Source organism: Peromyscus leucopus, chromosome 16_21 (assembly GCF_004664715.2).
Source record: "Peromyscus leucopus breed LL Stock chromosome 16_21, UCI_PerLeu_2.1, whole genome shotgun sequence".
NCBI classification, from domain to species: domain Eukaryota; kingdom Metazoa; phylum Chordata; class Mammalia; order Rodentia; family Cricetidae; genus Peromyscus; species Peromyscus leucopus.
This window is the reverse complement of record NC_051084.1, coordinates 25,455,099-25,480,806: the sequence shown is the minus strand read 5'-3', so window position 1 is coordinate 25,480,806 and position 25,708 is coordinate 25,455,099. Positions and strand designations below refer to the sequence as shown.

Sequence of the window (25,708 nt, the reverse complement as noted above, 5' to 3'; positions counted from 1 at the left end):
AGAGAGATAGATAAACCTGGATTTGTTTGTTCAGCTTGGAGATGCAGGTTGGATTTTTGAACTGAGATGTGCTTAGGGGCACTGAGATTTTTAAATATTTCAGCTAACAGGGGAGATAGCTGATGTAACTCCAGGATGAGATTTCACAAGGAACCTGATTTATCTCTCTCTCTGTCAACTTGTTGGTGTCTTGGGACCACCCCGGCTTCCTCTTTGGTCTTTCTCTGCTTTCTCTCTGCCTCCTTCCTGACCTCTCAGGGGGAATGCATTGCAAAGATGACTGTGTACAGATTAAATACAAGGGCCTGTTTTAAGTTCGGGATGTAAAGTTGAGGTGATACTGCACACTGGGGGTGAAAGCCTGCTGGAGGATCCGGTGGACGTAGGATGCTTTTCTGTGATGTGTGGCTTCTGTAGTGATCAGGTGTTCCCATATTGTCAGGACACCAGCAGGACGCCGGATGCCATGTCAGATTTTCTCGGAACATTGTTCTCCAGGGCAGTGTTGAATACATCTTACCGCTTGTCTTCAATTATCAACTCATGCCTGACATAACCTGTGCCAATCAGATGGCCCCAGCTAGAACTCAGAACTGCCAGGAAGCCATAGCTGAAGGGGTTTTTCATAAGCTCTGGGAGCCCCACTGGGCTTTTGAGACAGCACCTTGGCTGTGTAACTCAGGCTGGCTTTGAACTCACTGTAATCCTGCTTCAGCCTCCCAAATGCTGGGATTGCAGGTACGCACCAGGACGCCCAACTTCAGATAGTCTTCAACATGGTGATTATTGTTACTCGGGGTTTCAGAGTAGCATTTTCTACTAATGGGCTTTGCCAAGAAATGAATGTCTACTCTCAAATGGCGATTTTTTTTTTTTTTTTTTTTTTTTGCTTGCCACATACCCAGCTTCCCACCCCTGTGGTGGGTCAGTTGGGAAGGGAACTCCACAGCAGCTCCTTAAAAATGTGCCCCTTTGCCTGAGAAGAACTGTGTAGAAAAACACAGCCCTGTAAAACGTGCTTTGTTAATTAGCGGAGTCCTTTTTTTAATAATATAAAAAGGATACAATTCACCCTTTTTGAATGTGTATTTTGATGGCTGCTAGTGTGTTCAGAAGAACTGCCCATGCCACCTAGTTCCAAGATGCTCCCCTCAGCTTTGTGAGCAGCCCGGGCACAGCAGTGGCCATTCCCTGCGCTTTGGCAGCCACAAGCCCTTACCTGTCTTTAAAGTTCTTGTTTAAAAGACACTGCAGCCTGCCATCCCTTTAACTTGATGTGAAATGATGAGATGGAAGGAACTTAACAGATGAAGGCTGGAGGTTGGTCTCCCGTGCCAGAAGTATACGCTGGAAAAGCTGGAAACGTCTCGCCGTTCCCTGTAGGCCCCATGCAAAGGAGGAGGTGGCCTGCCCTGCCTGGCTGGAGCCTCCTTTACTGCTTGTGAGGAAACTGCCACTCATTTAAGATCATGTGTGATCGTGCGGAAGCGGTGGATAACCCTTCTGAGAGCCAATCCCAGCAGCAGCTCCGCCAGCTGGGCAGATCCCCCCTGTCTTTTCTCTCCCATGACATTTAGAATAGTCAGAATTGGACCGGGCTGGTCAGAACCAGAAAAGCAAGTAGCTCGGGTAGATCGCGGGTTTAGATAGATAGATTAGCTAGCTAAATACTTGGGATTCTTGCCAATCGTGTGAGTAGGGGATCTTGAAGTTTCTGGAAGAAAAAAGGTTGAGTTCACACCTCTTTCTCTTGACTGTAACGGGGAGGGTGGGATCATGCCAAGGGCTGGTGAAGTTAGAGGCAGGGAAGGGAACCAACTCCCAGGGGACTTGAAGACTGCTTCTGGTGACCTTGGCTGTCCGTGAACTTTATAGCTAGTGGATATGCTCTTTGTGGCTCGATTCTGTGGTACTGACCTGTCTCCGGGGGCCCAGCTTTTGTGTAGTTCTGGATTTCAGTCCGTGTGTCGCGAGTGTATTTGGCAGTTTTCTAGGGTTACTAGGAGGATGATGAACCAGGGCTGTGCTGCCACAGAAGCCTTGAGGATCTCGGTGTATGTTGGGGAAGCTGGTATCGAGGTGGCAGTGGACGTGGAAGAGTTGTACAGCCCTTTCATGATAAAGGTAGTGGCTGCTTAATGTCAAGACAGCCTCCTCCCTTTTCCCTGTCCTTCTGGTTGTCTGGTGTCAGCAGAGGCGTAGAATTTATGCATTTCTCTCTCCCCGGACTTGGCTGTGTGCTTTCCACTTGTAAATGCCAACAATAGAATTAAAATATCTATTTAAAATAATAAAGGGCAGGGCTGGGAGAGATGGTTCAGCAGTTAGGAGCACTGATTGCTCATCCAGGGGATCTTGGGTTGATTCCCAGCACCCACACAGTAGTTTACAGTCGCCTATAATTCTGGTCCTCGGGATCCAATACTGCCTCTGGCTTCCACAGGACTGCACACACACGGTGCACAAACATCCACCCAGGCAAATACCCATACACATAAAATAAAAATCTCAAAATTGAAAAAGTAAACAACTTCGAGGAATGTATGTGGACTAAATATATAAAAATGTTGGTGTCTTTTACTTTGGATAGAGTTGAACCCCCTTCTTTCTGTAAGGGGTTTTCCTGTTTAGTAAAGCTTTTTGCTGTTTAGTAAAGCTTTTTGGGAGATGAGAGGTAACTCAGAGAAGAATGTTGTCACCCACTGCGTTATGCTTGGCCCCCTTTTGGTTCAGTGTTTCCAGTGTGTTTTCAACTCAGGAATGCCTGCTTTGGCAATCAATCACCCCACCTTCCACCCTACAGTTCCTAGTGCGGAAAGAAAGTAGAACGTGAAACTTCTCTCTGGTCTTCCCATCGGCCTGTAGGCACTTTTAGTACCTCATGATAAAAGTACTCTCGAGGGCTCAGTACCTCTCCTCTGTAACAGTTCCACAAACACACAGATGTGCCTCAGTTCATTCGAGGTGGTGGCATGGAGGGAGCGTTCACTAGTCAGGTGTGTACGGCACCGGCTGGGTCCTGTCAGGAGGGACTTTACGTGTTCAGGTGCGAAGACGTCATGAGATCCGGCCTTTGATAATTTGAACCGTCACTTGTAAGAAGGATCATGCATAGCCTAAAGAGGCCCTCTGGCTCCTAGTGTGAAGTTGTACCTAGAGCCACTGCTGAATTCCTTGGCTGTGTGTATAGGGGGGCCGAAGGTTCCCGGTTGAAAACAGAGCCCTCGTTAAGATAGGCGCCTCTAGAAAGGGGAGCTGTGTTAACATTTGGGAAATTCTCTGTGTCCTCACCACGTGTTTTTGTTTTGTTCTTTTAATTCTTCGAAACAGCAAGCCAGGGCTGAGCAGGAAGAAGAATTCATCAGTAACACTTTATTCAAGAAGATCCAGGCCTTGCAGAAGGAGAAAGAAACCCTCGCTGTGAATTATGAGAAAGAAGAGGAATTTCTCACCAACGAGCTCTCGCGGAAGCTGATGCAGGTAAATGGTCCCTGTGACCTTTCCTACCCCACACGCTTGCCTCCTCCTCCCACTCTCCTGGGGGGGGGGAAATGGCTTTAGAGTGTTTCATCTTAATATGTGCCCATGCGATTGTCCACTTTAGTTCTTTGATTTAAAAATGCTGGGGTCTGGATCCTTCAGACAGTTGGCTCTGGAGCCCACCTGCACAGGAAGGCGGGAGTGTTTTGCGTGAGTCTTCACGAGACTGCCCGTGATCGCCAGGTAAGCACAAGCCAGGCTGCAGCTAGGTAGCGGTGTGGAAACATGGGACTCGACAATCTACCGCAAGACTCCTTTCTGCTCTGCTGTTGGGTCACAGACATCTCCCTCCTGCAGTCAGGTGGGTGGGTCTTCTGCACCCACGTATGTGCCTATGAAGTGAGGCCGTGTTCTAGTGGGTGCGTGGTGAGTTACTGACTGCATCAGACTGTCGTCTTCATTTAACAGTGCTTGAGAAGCCCCCTCTCTTACGGAGCTCACATTGTTGCTAGGGTTTGGCCGAAGTGATTTCTCAAAGCAGTTAAAACCCAGCCAGTGAGATTGTTTTCTCTGTAGAGATTCACCTCGGGGCCGAGGGGCTGTGTTGTTTGTGTGATTGGCTTTCCCACTCACTGATCACAGCCTTTCCAGTTGACACGGATCCCCTTCAAATAAGACGTAAAAAAAAAAAAAAAAAAAGGAAAAATGTTAAGAGCCACGTGCAGAAGAAAGTGGTGACTGGACTTCAGGTGTGTTCTTCCAGTGTTTTTTATGAATTCAGCTCCACCCTGGAGAGACTGTTTCCATAATCCTTCAATCTAAATATGCATATATTAGAAACCTAAAGCCACACCCCCAATTTTTCTTTCTAAAGAAAATAAATTAGTGTTTGAACTGTATGATACACTAAACTAATTCCCCCGTCCCCCCAAGTAGTGTGTAGTCTGAGACTTCATGTGACTGCGTCTCATGTCCATCTCGATCACGGTACAGAGTGTCTCAGAACACACGGCCAAACTCTCGCTGTTGGATGTAGGGATGGTTAACATGTTCCTAGACAGTTTCTCATAAATTTTGGCTTGGCGTTTCGACCTCTAGGTGGTTGTTAGTTGTTCACTTGCTGAAATGTGGTGAACCTGTAGTTTGTTTTTGAGGGTATAATTCAGTGGCGGTACATACATTAGCACCTGACGATGTCACTGCCCTCCATCTCCAGGATGTTTTCAAATCGAAACTCTTTTAACTGATGAACCATATTGCCTCATTGTCTTCTGGGTCTTGGAATTTTGAAGGCATGTTGATTGAAGGTGGGCATCTCTGACTTATCTTCAAGTGGGGCTCATTTTACAGCTTTATAAACCCATTCTGTTAGCTCTCTGCTGTAATGGTTGGTTTCACTTGAAAACTTGATAGGATTTATACTGTGAGGGCATTTCCAGACGGGTTTAACCGAGGAGGAAGACTTGCCCTGTTTGGATGGCACCATCCCCATGGGCTGGGTCCTGGCCTATCTAAGAAGGAGAAAGTGAGCTGAGCACCAACGTTCATCCTTCCCTGCCTGAGGATGCAGCAGGACTAGCCGCTTCACACTTTCACTGCCACACCCTTCGGTGTGATGGACACACACACACACACACACACACACACACACACACACACACACACCCTCACTGCCACACCCTTGGGTGTGATGGACACACACACACACACCCTCACTGCCACACCCTTGGGTGTGATGGACATACACACCCTCACTGCCACACCCTTTAGTTTGATGGACGGACACACACACACACACACACACACACACACACACACACACACACACACACCCTCACTGCCACACCCTTGGGTATGATGGACACACACCCTCAAACCATGAACGAAGTATTTCATCACAGCGAGTAATCCACCAGGCATACGCATGCCAAGAACCTGCCTCCGTGGTTGGCCAGTTGGAGGATTCATAACTCCAGGAGAGCACTGTCTGGTGTTGGATCCTCACTCTCCAGGCTCCTGGTGCACATTTCCTCAATGGATTCAACTGGTCCTTTGTCGGAGACTCTATAAACTCTGAACCATCCAGTGTGGAAAAAGTTTTCCCATCTGGAAGATTTTTAGGGTAATTGATGCCAATAGGCTTTTCCAATTGTGTAATTGCTTTAATATGGCTTTCGAGGTGTTTGCTTCTGTTTACGATGTTTTGAAATAAAAAGCTTGCTAAGAGGGACTGTGTTGTAGGTGCCACAGACAGACAGGTGGCGACCGATCTGTTCTCCGTGACAGTGCTTAGCACCCAAAGGCCATTGGGCATCTATTTATAGGACAGTGTAGTTTCTCTGTCGTGATTGGACGTTTCCTTACTATATATTTCAAAGGGATTCCTGAGAACCAGAGATGTAATAGCTCAGGCCCCATGGAGATTTGGCTGCCTCTGCCTCCAGGGATTGAAGGGAGCGAGCGCCATGGTCACACCTGCCCCCTGAGATGCCATTAAAAACAAAATCAAGCTGGGCGTTGGTGGCGCACGCCTTTAATCCCAGCACTTGGGAGGCAGAGCCAGGCGGATCTCTGTGAGTTCGAGGCCAGCCTGGGCTACCAAGTGAGCTCCAGGAAAGGCGCAAAGCTACACAGAGAAACCCTGTCTCGAAAAGCCAAAAAAAAAAAAAAAAACAAAAAAAAACAAAATCAAGTTCATGTAACTGTAGATGAGGGGCCCTTCAGACTACCAGTCCGGGAAGCAGATATGCTGAATCCTCAGTAAAGCAAACCACACAGCACCCCCAGGCCTGCAGCGTGTAGCTCTTCTCCCTGCATGCTTTTCTGTCGTATGGAAACTTTATTCTAAGAAACACGTGTTTTCCTGAGCCCAGATTGTGGGTTTCCTGAGCCCAGATTGTGGGACCGGCTACTTGAAAGACTGACCTGAACGAGTAGGCACTTTGGAAGGATAGCACACAGTGAAGCTCTGCTCTGCAATCTCTCAGAGAAGGCAACATCATCATTATTTGTAAAATAAATAAATATGTTTTTAATGAACAAACTCAGACCGAGAGGTGACACGTATGTTAGAAGCCCCAAAAGCAGTTCTCCAAAATGTTAGCAGTAACTAGGCTCGGGGCTAAGCATGCAGTCTATTATCTATTTATTAATTTATTACCTTTGGAGGCAAGTTGTTGGGTTGAGGGGTAGTTGTTACCCTGTTTCTGATATTTGTCTTCATTCCTCTCTGCAAAATGGACTACAAAAAGTCAACAAATACTCAGGGTCCCAGTCTTTCACCATAGAATAATTGAGGATAATAAGGAATGCTGGATTTCCTATATTCCTCAGTTTTTAAAATCTACTCCAGTTTTGTTTGCTTACCTTAAAACAACCAATAGGTTCATGGTCTGGTTTTGATTTGCATTTGAAGTTGGATCTGGCCCAGAGGGAAATGCTGTCATTCTAGCTAGAATAGAAATGACTATACTTTATTCTGCTGAGACATCAATTCTATTTTTAAATTATGTGTATATGTGAGTGCAATGCCTGCTGAGGCCAAAAGAGGGCATTGGATCATTGGATCCCCTTGGAGCTAGAGTTACAGATGATTGTGAGCTGCCCGATGTGGGGGCTGGGAATTGAACTCAGGTCCTCTGCAAACAGCAGTGGGTACCCATAACTGCTGGAGCTGTTCTCTCTCCAGCCTCTCGGGTGCCATTTTTGTTACCGGCTTGGCCCCCAAGGTTAGATTGCCTTCTAGAATTATAGTAGTTCAGTTAGTTTTCTAGCATCTGCAGAAACACGGAAGGAAGTTTCATGCAGAACTGGCAGTAAAGCCCCTAGCACCAGGAGATTGCCAGCCGGTGCCTCTGATGCGCATCATGCAGAGGATGATGGCCAGTGCTTCAGACTGGTGCCATGCAGCAGCAATAGCATCCTTCCGTCTCTCACAGGGGAATAAAAACATGGGCGGTACCCAGTTCTTGATTGCCTACCTGCCCTTGCTGTGATGGTTGGCGTGAATGGCCCCCATAGTCTCCTGTATGTCTGAGTCCTTGATTCTCAGTTGCCGCCTGCTGAGGTAGGATGAGGAGGGATGGTCTTGCTGGAGGAAGTATGCCGCTGGGGACATGCTTTGAGACTTGTGCCATTTCAAGTTCGCTCCCCCTCTGCCTCCTCCCTGTGGCTGTTCCTGCCGCCACGCCATTTGGTGACCACGCAAGACCAACCAAAGGCTTCCTTTGATACGTTGCCTTGGTCGTGGGGCTTTGTCTCAGCCATAGAAAAGAAACTTGCCCCCGCCTTCTCACTGACGGAGAAGTTTTGTTTCATTTCGGGACCACCAGATTGGACGTATTTTTCCCAGAACCCCCTAAGTGCTATGCCTGGTGTGTCTGTAGCTCACTTCACTGGAAGCGAGCGGAGACTCCCAGACCTTCATTTTCAAAGACGCACACTAGGATTTGAGGTCATTTCCTGCCATTTCCACAAAGGTGGTAACTTATTTTATAGTTTGTGCAGGCAGCAAAATCACATGACGTAGTGATAATAAGAAACTGTTTTGTTAATTTCAGGGTCACCAAGGTCAAGAATGCCTTGGCATCCATTCAGATGACAACTTGGCCTCCTGTGGGGGAGGTGAAGAGACCTTGCTATATGTTTTTCGTTAGATTGGCTGGACCTGTGGTCCTTGTGGCCAGTGGTGTTTGGAGAGAATACTGACCGAGCGAGATTGCTTTTACATTATAGCTATCAAAACAGTCGGAAGGTTTGTTTTTCTACTTGCTTCTCATTCCCAATTACCAGACTCTCATCTCTGTCTGGTTTTCATTTCCTTTCATGGAGCAAATAAGTTCCATTCATAAAACAGCTGCAGGGAGCTGCCAGATTGCTTAAACTGCATTTGAAATGCCACAGACCCACCGGTGGCCAAAGCATAAATCCAAATGCTCCAGTAAATAGCATGCCGGGGCAGCTCTCAGTAGAACGGGATCAGTATGAGGACAAGAGAAAACGATAAAGCTCTTCAGTGACAAAACATTGCCTAGCGCCTGGCGAGATGGCTCCATGCTTGAGAACACTGGCTGCAATTCCAGAGGACCCGGGTTCGATTCCCAGCACCCACACTGTGCCTTAACCATCTATGATTCCAGTTCCAGGGGCTCCAACTCTCTTCTAGCCTCTATGGGCACTGAACACGTGTGGTGTATGAGACATACATGCTGGCAAAGCACCCATGCACATTCAAAAAAGAGATGGAAAGCCCCAACATTGCCACGTTTCTCTGAAAGTCTGCACGCGAGTGTTCACACACACAGTTCGTCCTTAAGTGAGTTAGTAGTCAGTCTGGAAAAATGGTAAGGGGTCAGAAGCTTCTGTCTTGACTTTGACGTAAAATATGAGATAGAGTATTCTGATAGCAAGGAAAATAAAGGTTAAAGGAAAATAAAAATCGTTAGGTAAAGCCAGGGCAAAAGCTTGCTGGATTTATGAGAGGGAGGGGAGCATTGTATTTCTAGTTGGAAGTGTGCATCTTGTGTCTTGATAGGTGGTTGACTTGACGGAATGAACTTTAGCCATCAATGGGAACCTCTTTCAAACAAAAGAGGATCACAGGAGACCTACAGGTGTGGGCCTCTGTGGCTGGAAAAGCAGTTCCCATCATTCAAAGTGGGAAAGCAGCCGGCGGAGTAGGTTGATGTAGACGGCTGGAAACTCAGTAGAGATGTCTAGACTCTAGATGGAGAAAACAGGCCTTTGGACAGAGGCCCTGGCTCAGTGGAGACATCCTGGCTAGTGACGATAAGTCAGGCTGGAGGTACTGTCGTTAGGAGCTAGTTATCTCTATAGCAATCAGCACCATCCCTAGGAGATGTGCCCTGAGGGTCAAAGACGCCACAGGAGATTGCTTGAGGAGGAGGGTGCAAGGGAAGCCAGAGAGAGAGACCAGGTGCCTGTGACACACACAGCCAATGTGGAACTGTAGTCCTGAGATAGAGAGAGAGAGAGAGACAGAGAGAGAGACAGAGACAGAGACACACGCAGACACAGTCAGGAGGAGAAATGACAGAGAATTTGACCAAGCTGCTCTTGTTGGTAGATAGCTGAATGGCCAGGACACCAGTGAGAAAGTACAGAACTCCAGCAAAAGTGCTAACAGCTTACCATGCACCCGCTGCTCAGAGAGAAGCGGAACTGTGGCATCTTTGGAAGAGATTTGCATTTCCTAAGGAAGCTGGAAATCTTGACTCCCGATGATGCGGCAGCCACACTCGTCCCTCGGGGTCACCCTGTCTGCGCGTCGACACCACCCCTGGAGAAGAGGTTCTGTTGTCTTATCATTCCTAATAACCACCAGCTGGAAATAACTCAGTGTCTGGGACCACCAAAGAATGAACATGGCATACTCATTGAGTTGGACATTCAACGCGGTGAACGTAAGAGCCGCGGTTTGACCTATCACAAGTACATTTAACATTTTAACAAACGGTTCAAAACAACACAAAAGCAGGCAAAGCTGTATCTAAATGTGGACAGTCAAAGAAAAGGAAATAAAAGGATGTGGGGACGTGACTGCCGTGAGAAAGGGGGTTTGAGGGCCTTGGGGATGGGGTATGGTGAGGGAGAGGCATGCGGGGCTTTGGGGAGCCTGGATGTGTCGACTTGGGTGAGGGCTCTTGAGAGGACAGTAGCAGGCACTAGTTGCATTCTGCAGCCTCCTGGGGTGTAGTCGAACTTCGACACCATCACAGCTTTGTTCTTGGTATGGATTTGGTATGCTCATTATGGTGTCCTTGGTACATACCGAGCGAGTTGTTTTCACTCATCCCGAGGCCTAGTCTAGGGCAGACAGTGCCCACAGAGTGTGGGTGCCGTCATTCATCCAGCCACTGTGTGAGTTTTCTCGGGAGATTCTGGAGTAAAGAGTCCTGGTCCCTACCCCTAAGGGCAGTACAGTGTGGGCGGCCGCCGCTTACGTCAAGGCCAAGGGCAGAGCGTTTGAAGCCAGAGACCTTGGCTGGAAACCCTGCATTTCCCTTTACCTGCAAGGCTTCTGGCTGGCTGCCTGCCAGCCTGTGACGGCAAGTTTCTGTCCTGTGCACTGCATGGGGTCACAGTTCCCTATACACAGAGCTTCTGGGGTTCTCCTACCTCTGCCTCCCGCCTCTCTTAGGAGCCCTGAGATTGCAGATGCATGCTCACACCTGGTGGTCTTCCGTGGGTTCTGGAGATTGTTTCATCGAGGAGCCATCTTCTCAGCCCACTTTATTTCTCTCTGAACCTAGAGCTCTCTAATTCATCTCTTCAGTGGGCCAGTGAGTGAGCATCTGGGATCTGCTTGTCTCCCTCCCCACCCCCCAAGCTCTGGTATTATAAGCATGCCAACATCTCAGCCAACATTGTACATGGGTGCTGGGCCAACAGCGTCCTCAAGCTTACATGGCAGGGGCTTCACCCACTGAACCATCTCCGTAGCCCAAGGTTTATCTCCACAGCCGCTCCCTTATTCAGGCCCATCCATTTCTGCTTTGGGGTGAACCTCATGCTGTTACTTGTACTAAGCATGGAGGAAAGCCCAGCAGCTGACTGGACTAGATTACAGAAGGACTTGAATGTTATGGAAATGTCTTTGGACTTGATTTGCAGCTAATAGGCAGTTATTTTAGAGTATTGAAGAGGACACTGGATTATCAGGGCTTGCTTGCTGTGCTGGCCAGATTTATGCCAAGTTGACACCAACTATAGTCATCTGAGAGGAGGGAACCTCCATTGAGAAAACGCCTCCATAAGATCAGGCTGTAGGCATGCCTGTAAGGTGTTTTCTTAATTAACTATAGATGGGGGAGGGCCCAGCACATTGTGGGTAGTGCCATTCCCAGGCTGGTAGTCCTGGGTTCTATAAGAAAGCAGACTGAGCAAACCATATGGAGCAATCCAGTAAGCAACACCCCTCCATGGCCTCTGCATCAGCTCCGGCCTCCAGGTTCCTGCCCTGCTTGAGTTCTTGTCCTGACTTCCCTCAGTGATAAATAGCAATATGGAAGTGTAAGCCGAATAAACCCTTTTCTCCCTAAGTTATTTGGTCATGGTGTTTCATCACAGCAATACAAACCCTGACCAAGACTTCTGCTGATCCAGATCTGCTGAAGACTCAGATCCATGGTCGTCAGTGGATCTGGGGATATCCACTGGCATAATCTCATGTAAGGTAGTAAGACCTCAGCTGGACTGCATCATAGAGGGCGTATGACAGCCCTGGCAGAAGCTGAATTGATGTGGTGGAGGACAGAGAGAGACATGAGGGAGCCGTTGAGCTCAAGAAGGTCGGGACCAGCAGTGTCAAGGGTTGGAAATCAGAGCACGCTCTGAATTAGAATCGAATGGAATTCTGACTTGAAGTCAGAGCGCGCTCAGACCCTAGCGGTGATCCCAGGGCTCACGGTGTGCATCTGAGTTGCCTCTCAGTCGAGGGATGTACAATTGGTTCCTGAGGGATGATGAATGTTCTCAGACATTTTGAGATATTTTCTCAAGGACTAGGTGAATGACAGTCCAGCGACTAATTCCAGTGGCTGTCCTGTGGTAGGTTTTACCTGGTCCCGTGCAGGTGGCTGTGGCCATCTGAGCCATCAGTCAGTCATCTGAGGATATTGGGACGGGGGGAGCAGGGAGTTGTACACCAAGAGGCTGTTGAGAGGGGTGCCTCGGGTCTCCTTGAGGAAGCTGGGTCCTGGGGTGGCCCTCAGATACTGGTGAGAGCGCATCAGTAAGACCCACAGCATTGCCGTGCAGCCTGGGACCTGGCAAGGGACACCTTGTGGGCACCCGTGGCTCCTCCCCGTCGTAGCAAATGCTTTTGAGAGCACAAGGTCATCTGGTTCTGTAGGCTTGTCATCCCAGCTCCTCAAGAGGCGGAGGCAGGAGGTTTACGTGTTCCCCTGAGCAACTGGGATCCTGTCTTAAAGTGAAACCTGCTAGGTGAACGTCTTACTGTGTGACGTGATTCTAGTTTCATAGATTTGCTGTTGTCAGTATTAACAGTATACACCATAACTGTTATTATTATAAGTTACTCCATAATCATTGAGATGACCTCCTAGAGAGTGTGCTTAAACCCTTGATTTCAAAACATTATTTCATGCATATGTATGCACACACCTGAGTGTGTATGTATGTGCATCACGTGCGTGCATAACCTGGGGAGGTCAGAACAGGGCATCAGATCCCTCTGGAGCTGGAGTTAGAATTGGCTATGAGCCATCATGTGGGTGCTGGGGACAGAGCTCTTGCCCTCTGTAAGGGCCGTTATGGGCCATCTTCAGCCCCTAAGCTCTTTAATTTTCAGAACGACTCTTTTCATCCCGGGAAGCATTTAGCAGTAGAGATGCATTAAGGAAACACCGGCGGTTGATTTCAGGCACGTCGGAGAGTTTGCTTGCTTACTTTGCTCAAGTTTACTTTAGTTTTCGTTAAGACTCGGAGACCTTACTAGCAGTGTGTGAAGGGCTCTGATGAGATTCGGAGTTTAAAGGATGTATTTGAGGGTTTCACCCGTATTGGAGATAGAGCAGAGAGGAGCTAATTTCTGGTGACGTGTCTCCGATCTGCCTCCACTAGGGTTCTCTGGAGGGTTTGTAGTGTCATGAGCTGTGGTTTGAACCAGCAGGTGGAGTCGGGGTGTCCATTCGAGTCCAGGATGGCTTGAATTAAGGTGAGGGTAGGTTGAGGGTCTCTTCTGAAATGCTTGAGACACACATTGTAGGGAATTTCAGGTATTTTAGGAGTTTGGGTTGTCTGTTTATTCCTAATGGACAAGGGGACTCGAGTCTGAAAACACAAAATTCACTGAATGTCCATCATACAGTGTGAGCATTGCACCCAGCCTGGATATGGTTCTGGGGTTGAGTGTCCTCTTAGTTTTATCCTGACATGAAGGCAGGTGTGACACTTACTACCTGTGGGGTTTTCTCGGTGCTCAGATAGTTTCAGATTTTTGAAGCGTTTGGGACTTTCAGGTTAAGGGTACTCAGCCTGAATCTGCCTGAAACGGATAATTTTTTCATTTTTATCTCAGGCAGACTATCTGCAGCAAACTGTGTAGTCCTTTGAACATTACTGCCAGCCCTCCCCCACGCACACCTCTCCCCCTCCCTGTTCCCTCCTTCTCCCCCGCTCCACCTCCCTCCCTGTCCCCCCTTCATCTTAAACCTCATCCCATCCCTGTGGGGGTGTAGGACATCCCTGTGCTCCTCTCTTTGAACCCTATTTTTGGTTTCCTCTGCTCAGAAGCTCCATGCGCTGCCTTGAATCACCTGTCACCTGAGAGGTGGCAGAGGAAGCCGCAGAGGGCTGCTGACTCTGTTTTCTCCTTGGGGGACAAGAACAGCTGTGAATCTCCAGGAGCCTCTGGGTTTGGGGTAGCTTGGTAGCTTCCAGGTGGTTAGGGGAACCTGGGGACCCTGTCCTAGTAATGACAGCTTTAGCATCCAGTTTTCCTGAGGACATGGCTCTTGAGGAAACAGAAGACGCAGAGCCTTTACAGCCTTGGTTCCAAGTTCACCGTGCAGTCTTTTAAGGGAAATGCCTCACTGGTTATTGACAGCAGCCGAACATCTGTCTAAATATGACTTCTTGCCATCAGCCGGAGCCTCTCTGTTCTCGGATTAACATTCTCTGACAGATGATGCTGGTTAGGCCAGAAGCTTTCCCGCCGTGTTAGATTCCATTCTTTATTGTTTTAATTTACCTGGGGCAGAATCAATAGTACTCTTTAAAAAAAAAAAAAAAGGAAAGAAAAATTAAAGGAGCCATTTTTAGCTAATAAAATGTCTGCCGTTGAAAAATACGTTGGATGTATTTAGAAACACCTTTATGCAAACAGATTAAAGGGTTTAAGACTTAAGTGCCTCTTGCCTAATGTCGCTAGTCTGTTTCAAGGCACGGGGACATCTTAACAGTGGGTTTACCTACCGCCACCACCATACCTCCAACCACACAGGTGTGGAATGGCCGTATTTGGTGAACACCTTGCTTATTGTCCAGGGTCCGACGCTCAGAGTCTCTTCCCGGGGCTCCGTCTGTTCGTGTAGTTTTCATGACTGCATGGTCTTGCAGAACCTGAGTTTTCAAGAAGGAGCTAAGAATAGGTTTACCCCTGTAAGCATCCCCTCACATCTGCTTTCCGTTATCCTTCTGGGTCCCTGCAAGGGTGACCAGCTTAGCTTGCTTTTGGAGATGATACGGCAGCTGTTTCAGTTAACGCTTCCCATGGCGGAAGATGACCTCAGGTTGAAAGTTGCTTTTAAACAGAGTGTGCACTTCCTAAGCAGCAGAAATCCTGCCAGATGTGAGTGTGTGGTGTCCTGGCCGGGGTCTCCCAGTCACCCACTGTGCCCTCCTGAGGAAGAGTGGCCAGCCTAATTTTTCTTGGATTTCATCATTTGACTCTCCAAGTACCAAACATGTCTCTAGGCACAGCTGGCGGCAGAGTCTGAAGGCAGCCTTCCTGGCCTGTCTTGGGTTTGCTGGGGGATGGGGTCAGGAGCAGGCTGTGGTTCCGGACTCTTGTTTGGTGAGCTGTTGTGTTCTGTATAAAAATGGAGGTGACTGTGTTGGGCCCCACTGCTCAGGCAGAACACACTGTTCAGCGAGAGTTCAACTTGGTGTACTTCATTGTTCCCAGCAGCCTTTGCTTAGCTTCTCCAGGGTTCTGAAGCAGAGGGCTGACTGTCCCTGTCTCATTGACCCCGCCCACCCAGAGTGCCGGACATCATGGCTGGTTATTCGTGAGCACTCTGGCCTCCCCTGTGGGTTTTGAAGGTTGGTTTGTATTTAAAAAAATTACGTAAAATTTTTACTTGTAACACCATAGCTTTAACTTTTAATTGCGTATCTGAGGTTCCTCCCTGTTCCTTCCCCCACCCCCCACGCCCTGGGTTCTTTAGCAAGACGTAGGAGGTGTGATGGATGATTTCATTATGCAAAGAAAACTAATGTTGCTGATTTTTGCCAACACCAGCTTACGCGCACCTTGGGAAATCGCATAATTCTGAATAATTTGCTAAGTGTATTTTTGGATTGTGACATCTCCTTCTACAGTCGTGATGCAAATCTGAGTAGCTTACAGTTAATTTGATGACTGGCAGTGTGCAGTTTCTACATGGAAAATTCCTCGGGCTGGTGAGATGGCTGAGCAGGGTGGGCAAAGGCATTTGTCACAAAAGCCCAATGACGACGACGACGATGACGTCAGTTCAGTCCCAAGTCTCCAGGGCAGAAGAGGAGAGCTCACCTTCTCTTGAAAGTTACCCTTTGACCTCCACGTGCTATTGGCATGTGTGTGCCCAAAGTCCTTTAGTCTTTCCGCCCATGATGTATAACTTAGAGAGATGGCAGTACGCGTTCTCAAGTGCCTCTCCCTTCTCTTCTTCGAATTCCCAATTCCTCCCCGCAGAGACATCCACTGAACTCTTTTAGAATAGCTAACCGTGTTTAATTGTGGTTTAGTATGTGCTCTTTGGATGATGCCCGGCGTACACATGGAAGCAGCTACCAGTCGTGCGCGTGTGAGCACAGGCGGGCACCCTTGTTGTGTGTGTGATCGAGCGGCTTCCTAGTGGTGCAGCCTTCGGAAGCCCGGATTTGCATTATGGCGTTGGAGTTGCTCGGGGCCCACACCCATGTTCTTCTCTTCCAGCTGCAGCATGAGAAAGCGGAGCTGGAGCAGCATCTGGAGCAGGAACAGGAGTTTCAGGTCAACAAGCTGATGAAGAAGATTAAGAAGCTGGAGAATGATACCATCTCCAAGCAGCTCACCTTAGAGCAGGTGAGCCCCGGCTCCCCAGGCTTTCTCTTTAAGCCTACCTTGGTGGGGGGGTGGGGGTGTTGAGGGGGGGGTGGAGTAGGAGGAGAGGGAGACTCCTTCCAGCTCTTCCCTCCCTCCCCACAGCAAGCGTCGGTGAGTTTCCAGAGTCCCTGTTCATTCTCTCACACGCTCGCTCGCTCACTTTAGTCACAAACACTGCGGTGAGCTCCTGATTTACAGCAGGGGAAACATCAGGTTCCTTTTCTGTGAAGTAGAGAGGAAGGTTCTAACGCCAGGACGGTTTCTGGGTCAGTCCTACGGCAGGCTTGTGGGGACCAAAAGCTGCTTTCAGGAGTGGTTCAGCAGAAACGATGGACATCTTCCCACAATTCTAGCCCTCTTGCAGGAACAGGCTCCGCTCGGCTAGCCTTGTGAAGACAGATAAAGGAGTGGTAGACTTGACTGGCTCATCCTGGGTAGGATGGCCCTGATGAACTGTGCTCACTTCTCTGAGCCCCAGGTCTCCGTTAGCAAAGAAAACAGGGAACGCTGGTATAACTGGACCCATCCGCGTGTCTGACAGGCTGGGGTGGGTGCCCATTCCAGAGCTGGCCTTAGAAGCACACACTGGTCCTTCTACTCAAGTCATACACGGCTGTGGCAGCCGCCATCCTTCCGTTCAGGCTGCCGTGACCCTGGCACTGGGACCTTGGGTGTCTTTTCTCGCTCGGCAGCCCGAAATGACATTTCCCTAAGACACCTTCTAAAAGGCCGTTCATGGTGTGTGTGTGTGTGTGTGTGTGTGTGTGTGTGTGTGTGTGTTCCCCAAGACACCTTCTAAAAGGCCGTTCACGGTATGTGTGTGTGTGGTGGGGGGGCTCTGGCCTTCCACACAAAGCTGAGCCGGGTAGGATAAGACATCCCAGCTCTTGTCTTACAGATGCTGAACACTATATAATGATTTGGCTACACCTCTCGGGCTAGCACTCCGATCCCTCTCGTAGCCTACGTCTTTTCTGTTTGTCCATCCCTGTGCTGACCCGTTGGCCCATCACTCTCTAACTCTGGTTGTTAACAGTTGCCCGAGTTGGAGCCAGGCTGGGGAGTGAGAGGCGTTTCCAGCCAACAGTGACTTTTCTTTTTCTTGTTACTTACATAGAGCCCTGCCCAAAGGTATCCAAGGAAGGGACCGATGGCCCCTGGGTTTTGTGGGGCTGAATGGTTCCTTTAAAAAGGTCCTCACCCTTTCTATGTCAGATTGGGTTTCCAAGGGCTGGTTGTTTCCTAACTGTACCTAAGAGCACTCTATTTCTGTTCATCACCTTTCCAGGGTAGATGTGATATCTAAGTTTTAGAAGACTTGTTTCCCCAGTTTTAAACCATTTTGTTCCAGTGTTTTCCATTGCTGTGATGGTAAACAGCCCAGCCAGGTAAACCTCCAAGGATTTGTGTCTTAATCCGGGATCCAGGTCCCAGGCATCTAGACCGTTTCACCGAGGGACACCCAGGCAGCCCAGTTAGAGTCTCACAGTCTCGGTACTGCGTGAACTGTGCTGGGATGTTACCGTGTTGCTAGCTGGTATTTTCGGCAGCCTCTGCCTGGTCTGTGTTCATAAGCTGTGACCCTCGTCCCCGGCTGTCAGTTGTGGCCACAAGGTGGAGGAAGTAAGCTGGCATGAGGTAGGGAATGGGTGTCCTGTCCGGTGCCAGCAGTTTTCCAGGGGAGACACAACATACATGTCTACTTACCCCAGGTAGGGACCTCACAACAGGCAAGATATGGATACCACCAAAGTCCAGCCTGGTGAACCAGTGAGTTTTAATGAGATTGCTGACAGGGATGTGGGTGAGGGGTTATTATAGGAGCAGAAATGACTCAGAGACAGCTCTTATCCCCAAGGCCTTCCCCAGCACAGGTGACAGCTCACCAAAGCTAGAAACCTGGAGCACACTGCACAGCCTGCAGGCATGTTCAGCAGATTGAGTCCAGACCTCTCCTAGGCAGGTGGGCCGGTTCCTGCCGCTTCCGGGCAGCCAGCCGGTCTGGCCTCAAGTCTTCTTTGCAGCTTTGGTTCCTGGAGTCAGAGGTGAGGGACTCTAGGTTTTTATTGCTGACTCGGGCAGGGAGGGGCCCAGTAAGTCTAGTGAGTTTCAGGGGCTTCATGAAGCTATTTTGAGTTGTTTACCTTCCTGCTTCAGGAACTGTGCTGTAGGATGGAATGTATCCATCTCAGAGGAAACGTACAAAGGGGTGTGAAGGCTAGCCTGGAGCATGGATGGTGGAACGCACTGTCTTTCAGGGTCTAGATACTTTGCAGGCTTAAGTAACAGCCCAAGGTGTACATTCTGTCTATGAGCTTGCATCTGACTAGGAAAGGGTCTCCAGCAGAGTGCGCCTCTTGGTGGAAGGGAATCTGAGGTGAGGCATTGTCAAGATTGTATTTTCATTAAAGTGGAGAGATGTAACATTGCCTAACATTTCTCTCGAGTTCCGTGTGGGTGGGTCTGGGTGGTCAAGTGTGAAGAACTAAACTGCGTCTTTTTACACTGCGGGTCATCTTAACCAGCGTTGGGGAGGGATGTTCTGGTTCCTTGTGAGCCACAGTGGGGCCTCTACGGCATCCCCTGAGCCGCTCTGTGTACCTGTATGGTATGTGATGGGGTGCTGTGCCGTCTGTTACAGGCAGCATGGCTTTTGACGGTGTGTGCTGTTCCGTGCTCTGCGTGGCCTGTTGCTGTCAATGGTGTGTGCACTTGTTTTTGCAGTCAGGCACTGTTGTGGCCGTAGCTGCTACGAGAGAGTGCTCTGCCCTGTGGCCCCACATACACACCGTGGTGAGGCAGAACCGTCCTGAGTGTTGCTTTGAGCACAAGGGAGCTGTCGTTTGCCTGTTAGAAGATAGCATGAGGTGGGAGGAGTGTTCAGGGCCTGATGGTGTGAAAGGAAGGAGCCAGGTGCGAAGCTGCTTCCTCCGTTTAGGTTTTCCTTTTGTCGTGTTTTTGAAGACAGGATCTCAGATATCAGATAGCCCAGGCTGGCCTCAGACTCACTGTTGTAGCGAGGGTGACCTTGAACGTCTGGTCCTCCTGCCTCCAGTGGCATTAGGGGTGCACATCACCACACCCAAGTTTCTAACCCAGGGAATCAAACCCAGGCCTTCCTGCATGCTAAGTGGGCGTTGAACAAGCAGCCCGAGCTGCTGGCCCCCACACCCCCCCCACTTCCCTCCCCATTTTGACACGGTTCTATTGAGATGTGATTCTCAGATCACATACTTCGTTTAGTACATTCACGGTTGTGTCCCTGTTCGTTAGTCATTTTAGAACAGTCCCACGGGATCAGACGGAAGCTCTGTACCTCCGCCTGTCTGTCCCGCTCCCCGTAAGCACTGCACTGCCTTCGGAAGCTGGATCTGCCTACTCTGGGCATTTCTTCCAACTCACTCCATACAGCATGTGGGTTCTTGAGATAGACACCCTTCGTTTAGCATAGTGTTCCAAGTCTGCACACTTCTATCCCTTTTCTGGCCAAATAATTTCCTACTGTATGCAGTATACCACATCTTACTTATCCACTCATCTAATAGATGTTTGAGTTGATGGTTAAACAGTGTTTTACAAAGATTTGTGTACATTTTTTGTTGTTGTTGTTGTTTTCCTGTGTGAACAGCAAGAACCCCCTACTTGTATGACCTCAAAAACCTACCTAGGAATGAAAATCACTGGATCACATGGTCACTGTTAAAAATTGCACAAAACATAATTTTAGCATAATTAACACGGTGGATTGAACCTGAGGAAGGGCTCTTGGAAGGTGTTCCACCAGAACTCTGTATTGGCTGTGTTCATTTGAAGGTGCAGCTTGGGCTGGAAGGGTTTTTAAGAGGTGCATCATCCTTGTTCTTCATGAAGCAGAGGTTACCTGGCCATGAGCTATGCTCTTGGGCTCCCCCTTCTGGAGGCCACACTGGACCTCACTTCTACAGGGCCCTTGCTGTCAGTTGATGGCGTTGAAAGTCAGGGCCTCCTCCTGACAGGTTAATGAGCAGTGTTTGGTCTTCTCTTAGATGCGGAGCCTGGATTCTTTCATCATCAAGGCTTGGGAGGGTAACTGCCCAATGAGTAAGGTTCCTGGATCATCAAAGCTGCTGCTGCTGGTGGTGTTTTTGTTGCAGCTTGTGAATTCGTATTTGAAAGGCCCTGTTGTTGGAAAGATAAATGTCGTCCTCAAACCCTATGGGGACCCGAGACAATAAGGATTTGGGGAGATCAGCTCTGCTTTCAGAAGTCACGACAGTCTCCTCTTCTTCCTGTTGCACTTCCTCCAGAACATTCTGCAGAGGAGGAGAGACTCTTGGGACTTGTTCCTTAGTGACAGATAAGTTTGGCCTGTCAGTGGCCCGACCCTCTCGGGCTCCCTTCTCAGAGATGGACTCAGAGAGAGGGGTACCAAGCTCTCTCCTGTTACGAAGGTCACATGACGGGCGAAGGGAACGTCCCCAGTCTGGTGTTCTAGACAAGGGAGCGTGTTCTGTGTCCCTCAGGGAACTCACCTTCTGTCTGTTCAAGCAACCCACACAGTTCCTGTTTACTTAGGGTTTACTTCACCTTCTAAAGGCTTGATGCCGAAGAGAATTTATAAGCAGATGTTTGAGAGCCTGTGGAAAATAACGGTAACCTGCGGGGTCTTTGCTGAACACAGTAGTAAACCTGACTAGTCTGGCCAGCCAGCGTGCCTTTAGTCAACACTGTCCATTGCCTGTGGATCCTTCTCAGTAGGTCTTTCCCAACAGCTTGGTCTCCGTAGGTCTCTTGCTCGCTCTTCACATTTTCCTCAGGTGACAGCAACAACATTTAGAAGTTTTTCCTTTTCTTTTTCTGTGTCTGAAAGTCTTGATCCAGAAATGTTTTCTACTGTCAGCTGGGTAAAAGTGTCCTCGCCTGTCTACCAGGCAAGTCACATGATATAGATTATTAGGTGGAGTCCAGCTCCCTAGTTACCAGGGCCTTCTCAGCACTTGGCTCAGAAAACTGTCTCATGAGAACCGCGGGGCCTTGGATGTGGCCAGTCGGTGCGATGATGTGGTTGGTGCTGCTGGCGTGGCCTGGGACCTGTAGGAGCTGGGAGGAAGGGGTTGGGTCACTGGGGGCCTTGCCTTCAGAGTGCTGTAGTTTTGGTGTTGGAGAGAGACCAAGTCATGAAAGAGCAATTCCAATCCTGGGCCTCTGCTGTCCTATCTGTCTGTCTGTCCAGTATCCTACTATGATGCTACACACCATATTGAGATGCCAACCCAGGGGACCCTCCTCAGAACCGAACCCAGTCTTGGACTTTGAACCTCCAAAAGTGTATCCCTGGCTTTGGGTATCTTGTTCCAGGAACACAAGATGGACCAGTGAAAGAGGGAAAGAAATAGTGGCCGTCCAACACCCAACATAGATGCTCAAATCACGAAGCAGGAAGAAAGGGGAGTAAATCCAGTCATGTGACTCCGCTCACACTTGAACGACACACAGTTGCCTGCCATGGGCCAGATACCCGCCCTCCCTCCTTTCCTCCCTCCCACAATTGGCCCCATGTAACTTTCAGTTATTCACGGAATTGTGAGTGTCCTCCTATGTGAGTTGTCTCTACTCTCTCAGAATCCATATGGGAAGGGTGGATTCCGGGTTGGTGCAGTCATTTGATTTCATTAACAACTATAATGGCAGCTATTCAGCCAAAGTAACTTCCAGATGTTTCCCTGGAATCCGTTCTCCCTCTCTTCTGGAATGAGCCCTGTGACCCCCAGGCCTATAGTTTGACCTTCTTGTGAAATAGGCATAATATCTAATTTGCAGGTTTCAGGGAGTATTTTTACACACACCACACACACACTTCTCTCACGCTGCGTGTAAATGGAGGCCCTCTCTCTCTTCCTCTGGTGCAGGAAGAATCAGTTCACATGATAGCCCAGCTCGGGACCCATTGTGTCACCGTGTGTGACGGTGACTTTAAGAAGGTAGGCGCTCACAGGCTGAGCGTTGATTCTTCAATCCTGCCTCATTTTTGGAAGATGTGGGTCACCAAAGACGAGGCCAGTTTCCCAATCCAGCAACAGGCTGTGACCTGCAGGTGGAAAAACATGCTCTGGTGTGTCAGAAGCTTTGCTGTTTCCAGAGCTTTCTTGGGCTTGTTCCCTCTGCCTAGAACACTGTCTTCCATGCCCCTTCAGGCCTCCCAGTCAGTCCTCCGGTGAGCCAGGCGTCTGCACATGTTGTAACATTCCACGCTTGGCTCTGTTGTTTTCTCCGTCGTAAGCTCCCCTGGAACGTCACTGTGCTGACCCAGCGATCACGTTCCCGGTGGCGAGTACCACAGCAGCTGCCATTAAACAGTGGGGGTTGTTGAGCTGGAGAGATGGCTCGGCAGCGAAGAGCCCTTGCTGCTTAATCATGAGGACTGAGTTCGAATCCCGTCACCCACCTAAGGCTGCTAACTCAACAAACACCTGTACCTCCATGTGGGAGCCTGTTCTCGGGTTCCTCGTGGCTTTACCCAGCAGGTCCGCATACAGAGGATGATCAGGACCACGGGCCTGAGTGCAGGTGTCTGAGATGGTCTGCACTTGGCTGTGCTGGGGGAGGAGGTCTTTTCCTCCAGCCCTTGGCGTCTCTATAAAAACCCTGGGGCAGAGACAGTCCGTTGGAATAGGTTCCAGGCCCTCTTGAGGCTATCCTTTATTTTTATCTGTTTATCTCCACAATCCAAATCCTTCTATCTAATATTTCCTGCTGCTCACACTCAAGAAAACTCTGGGGAGCTATGGGGTTGGTGGTTAAGCGCCCCGCACCTCCAGCTCTGACGGATCCAGTGCCCATTTCTGGCCTCTGGACACTTACACACGAGTGCCCATACATCTGCACAGACATAAGTGTGAACGCTCGTAATAAAACAAATCTTACAAAACAAAAACAAAAAACTGTTGTTCCCTGTCCCTTTGGGTATTTGGGGCTACCTGTGTTCCAGGAACACAAGCAACAGACATCTTCCCTCTCCTCAGCCTGTTCACCCACACTTCACTTTCTGAGGCTTCTCTCCTCGTAAGTCCTGGTGACCCGTCTCCTTGGACTTCGTTTTTGCCCGTACCTCAGTTGTGCTACTCAGATGACATGATTCTTTATGAACTCGTGTCTTTATCACTTACCCTCCGTTTGTCACAGTCTCCCGGGAAAGAGGATACAAGTTTCCTGGCTTGGAGCCTTGTTCTGGGTCGCCAAGTGGTCCCCAGTGGTCAGTGATGAAGGAAGTGCTGGATGGAGGCCTGCCAGGGAGGGAAGCAGCCACCAGGCAGCAGAGGAGACTGGGACATGCCTAGATGAAGGCAGAAAAGACAGGCCCAGACCAGCTAGAGAGAGACACCCGCGTCCAGTCGTGTTCAGGGGAACAGATGTCCTGGCAGGCAGCAGTGTTCCAGCGAGGAGGCCACCAGAGTGTCAGCAGGCCGCACAGCCATGCTGATAACAGAAATGCTAGGGAGTGGTAAATGGATCGATCCTTCCTGGCTGTGGCAGCGCCATTTTGAGGGCATACGCTCGTCGTCGTTAACAGTGAGTCATTTTGGCCAGACCTCGGTGCTAGCAGTGTCCCATGAACTGTCACCCTCAGTTCCTAGTCCTAGCGGGTGGGTGACTCACGGGCGTGATAAGAGCCCAGCTTCTGAGGACACGGCCGAGTGTCCTGTGCCATCTCCAGCTGCAGGAAACTACACCGGCCGGTACAGCACAGTGCCGGAGTCCTTGGGGAAAAGTTTCCTTTTTGTTATATTTTTTAATTGATTAAGGTTGTGACTCAGCGTGCACGCATACACGACATTCCGATTATTGTCTTCCGTGCACCCTTGTGTCTTCCTTTAATCCTTATCCGCCTTCCTCATCTTTGTTAGTACCTCTGTGCCCCATGGACCCCCTCCTCCCTGCCACCCCATTCTACCCTGTCAGGCTTCCTTCTCCCTGTCAGTGACCTACACCCCTATGAATGACACTTCCTCATCCAACCCCCTTCCTGTTAAGCCCCCCATGACCAACCCCCCTTCTCCCTACCTACCAGTCTCTATGTGAGCTTGACAATCGTTCATTTTTTTTTAGGCAAAACAGGGAAATGTTTAATACATTTTAAATTTACATTTTGGGGTTCTTGCCCTTAGCATTGGGGTTGTTCATGTGCTACAAAACGCCTTTTATGTTGCCCGAAAGATAAGTGGCCCGCAACAAAAGCCAAACTGTGACACCCCACTCGTGACTCGGAACACATAGCCACCGGAGTGCATATTTTGTCATGTGAGTGGACGAGCGAGAGCGAGCACTGGTCGGTGTGCGCGCGGCTTGTCCCTCCCTGCCTGTGATTTATACAAGAGTGAAGTCCTTGACTTTTCTGTTGTTGGAGAACAGCGTATATCTTAGAGCTGTAGCTGTGAGGACCAGACAGGGTCTGTTAGCGTCCCATTCACACTGACAACTGTCCTTGCAGATTCCCGCAGCTGGAAGGGCCTGTTGGAAGGGGGCCGGTGGTACCTGCTGTTGGTTGTGTGTTTTGAGGTGCAGAGAGTAGAGGAGTAACCTTTAGTCCTTGAGCATTCTCCTGCATTCAGGCAGTGAAATCCCGTGACCTCCATACACGTTTTGAAGCTCAATTTCAAACGTCAACCTCAAATCCTGGAAGTTTCGAAACCTTTCGTTAAACTCAGTGTTTGCATTGTAGTGATAATCCCTTGCTCTCCCACGAATATTTGGAAAACAGTTACGAAAAGATAACGGAAATATTACCATGACAGCCCCCATGTTTCCACACCCACTCCCCGCTGCTGTTGATAGGTCTTCAGCTTCCCTCCTCTTCCTCTTTCCTAAAGCAAGTAGCCAGTCTGTCATTTCAGAATGGGATGAGAGTCAATCTTTGGAGCTATGCCCGTTACTTCCAAAGCTTGGGTCCCAGAGTCATACCCACGCTCCTCCAGGAGAGGGATGGAGACACCTCCAGCCTACCCACTGCTCCTCCAGGAGAGGGATGGAGACCCCTCCAGCCATGCTGAAGAATATGTCAGATCCTTACGCCCTGGAGGTAGATGAACTGGGGTCATTACCTCCCCTCAAGAAGCCTTGGCAGTCTCCATACTCCATCTGTTCTGTCGAATTGAGCTGCTGAGATGTCACAGCGTCAACTGAGAGGTCTCTGAGCACTGCCGTCAGGGAAGAGAGGTCGTGTGTGCTGCAGCCGTTGAAAGGGACATTTCACTTAAGTTACAAAAACTCCACTGTGGTCCTTCTTCTTGTTTAGCCTTATTTTGTAGCGTCCGGTAATATTTCCACATGGGTCCCTTCACACAGGTGGCGGTACGTGACGGACCTTCACAGCGTCTGTCCTGCATAGGGAGAGGCAACGTCTCTTCATCCAGGGGTGGA

At 49.3% G+C, this 25,708-nt stretch overlaps 1 protein-coding gene across 1 annotated transcript in view; it reads left to right on the top strand.

Moving 5' to 3' along the window:
* Ccdc6 (coiled-coil domain containing 6) overlaps window positions 1-25,708 on the top strand; it is a 100,533-nt gene that overhangs the window by 45,597 nt on the left and 29,228 nt on the right. The window contains 2 exon segments of the mRNA XM_028877252.2: window positions 3,331-3,480; window positions 16,163-16,291. Coding sequence (XP_028733085.1) covers window positions 3,331-3,480; window positions 16,163-16,291 — 279 coding nt within the window.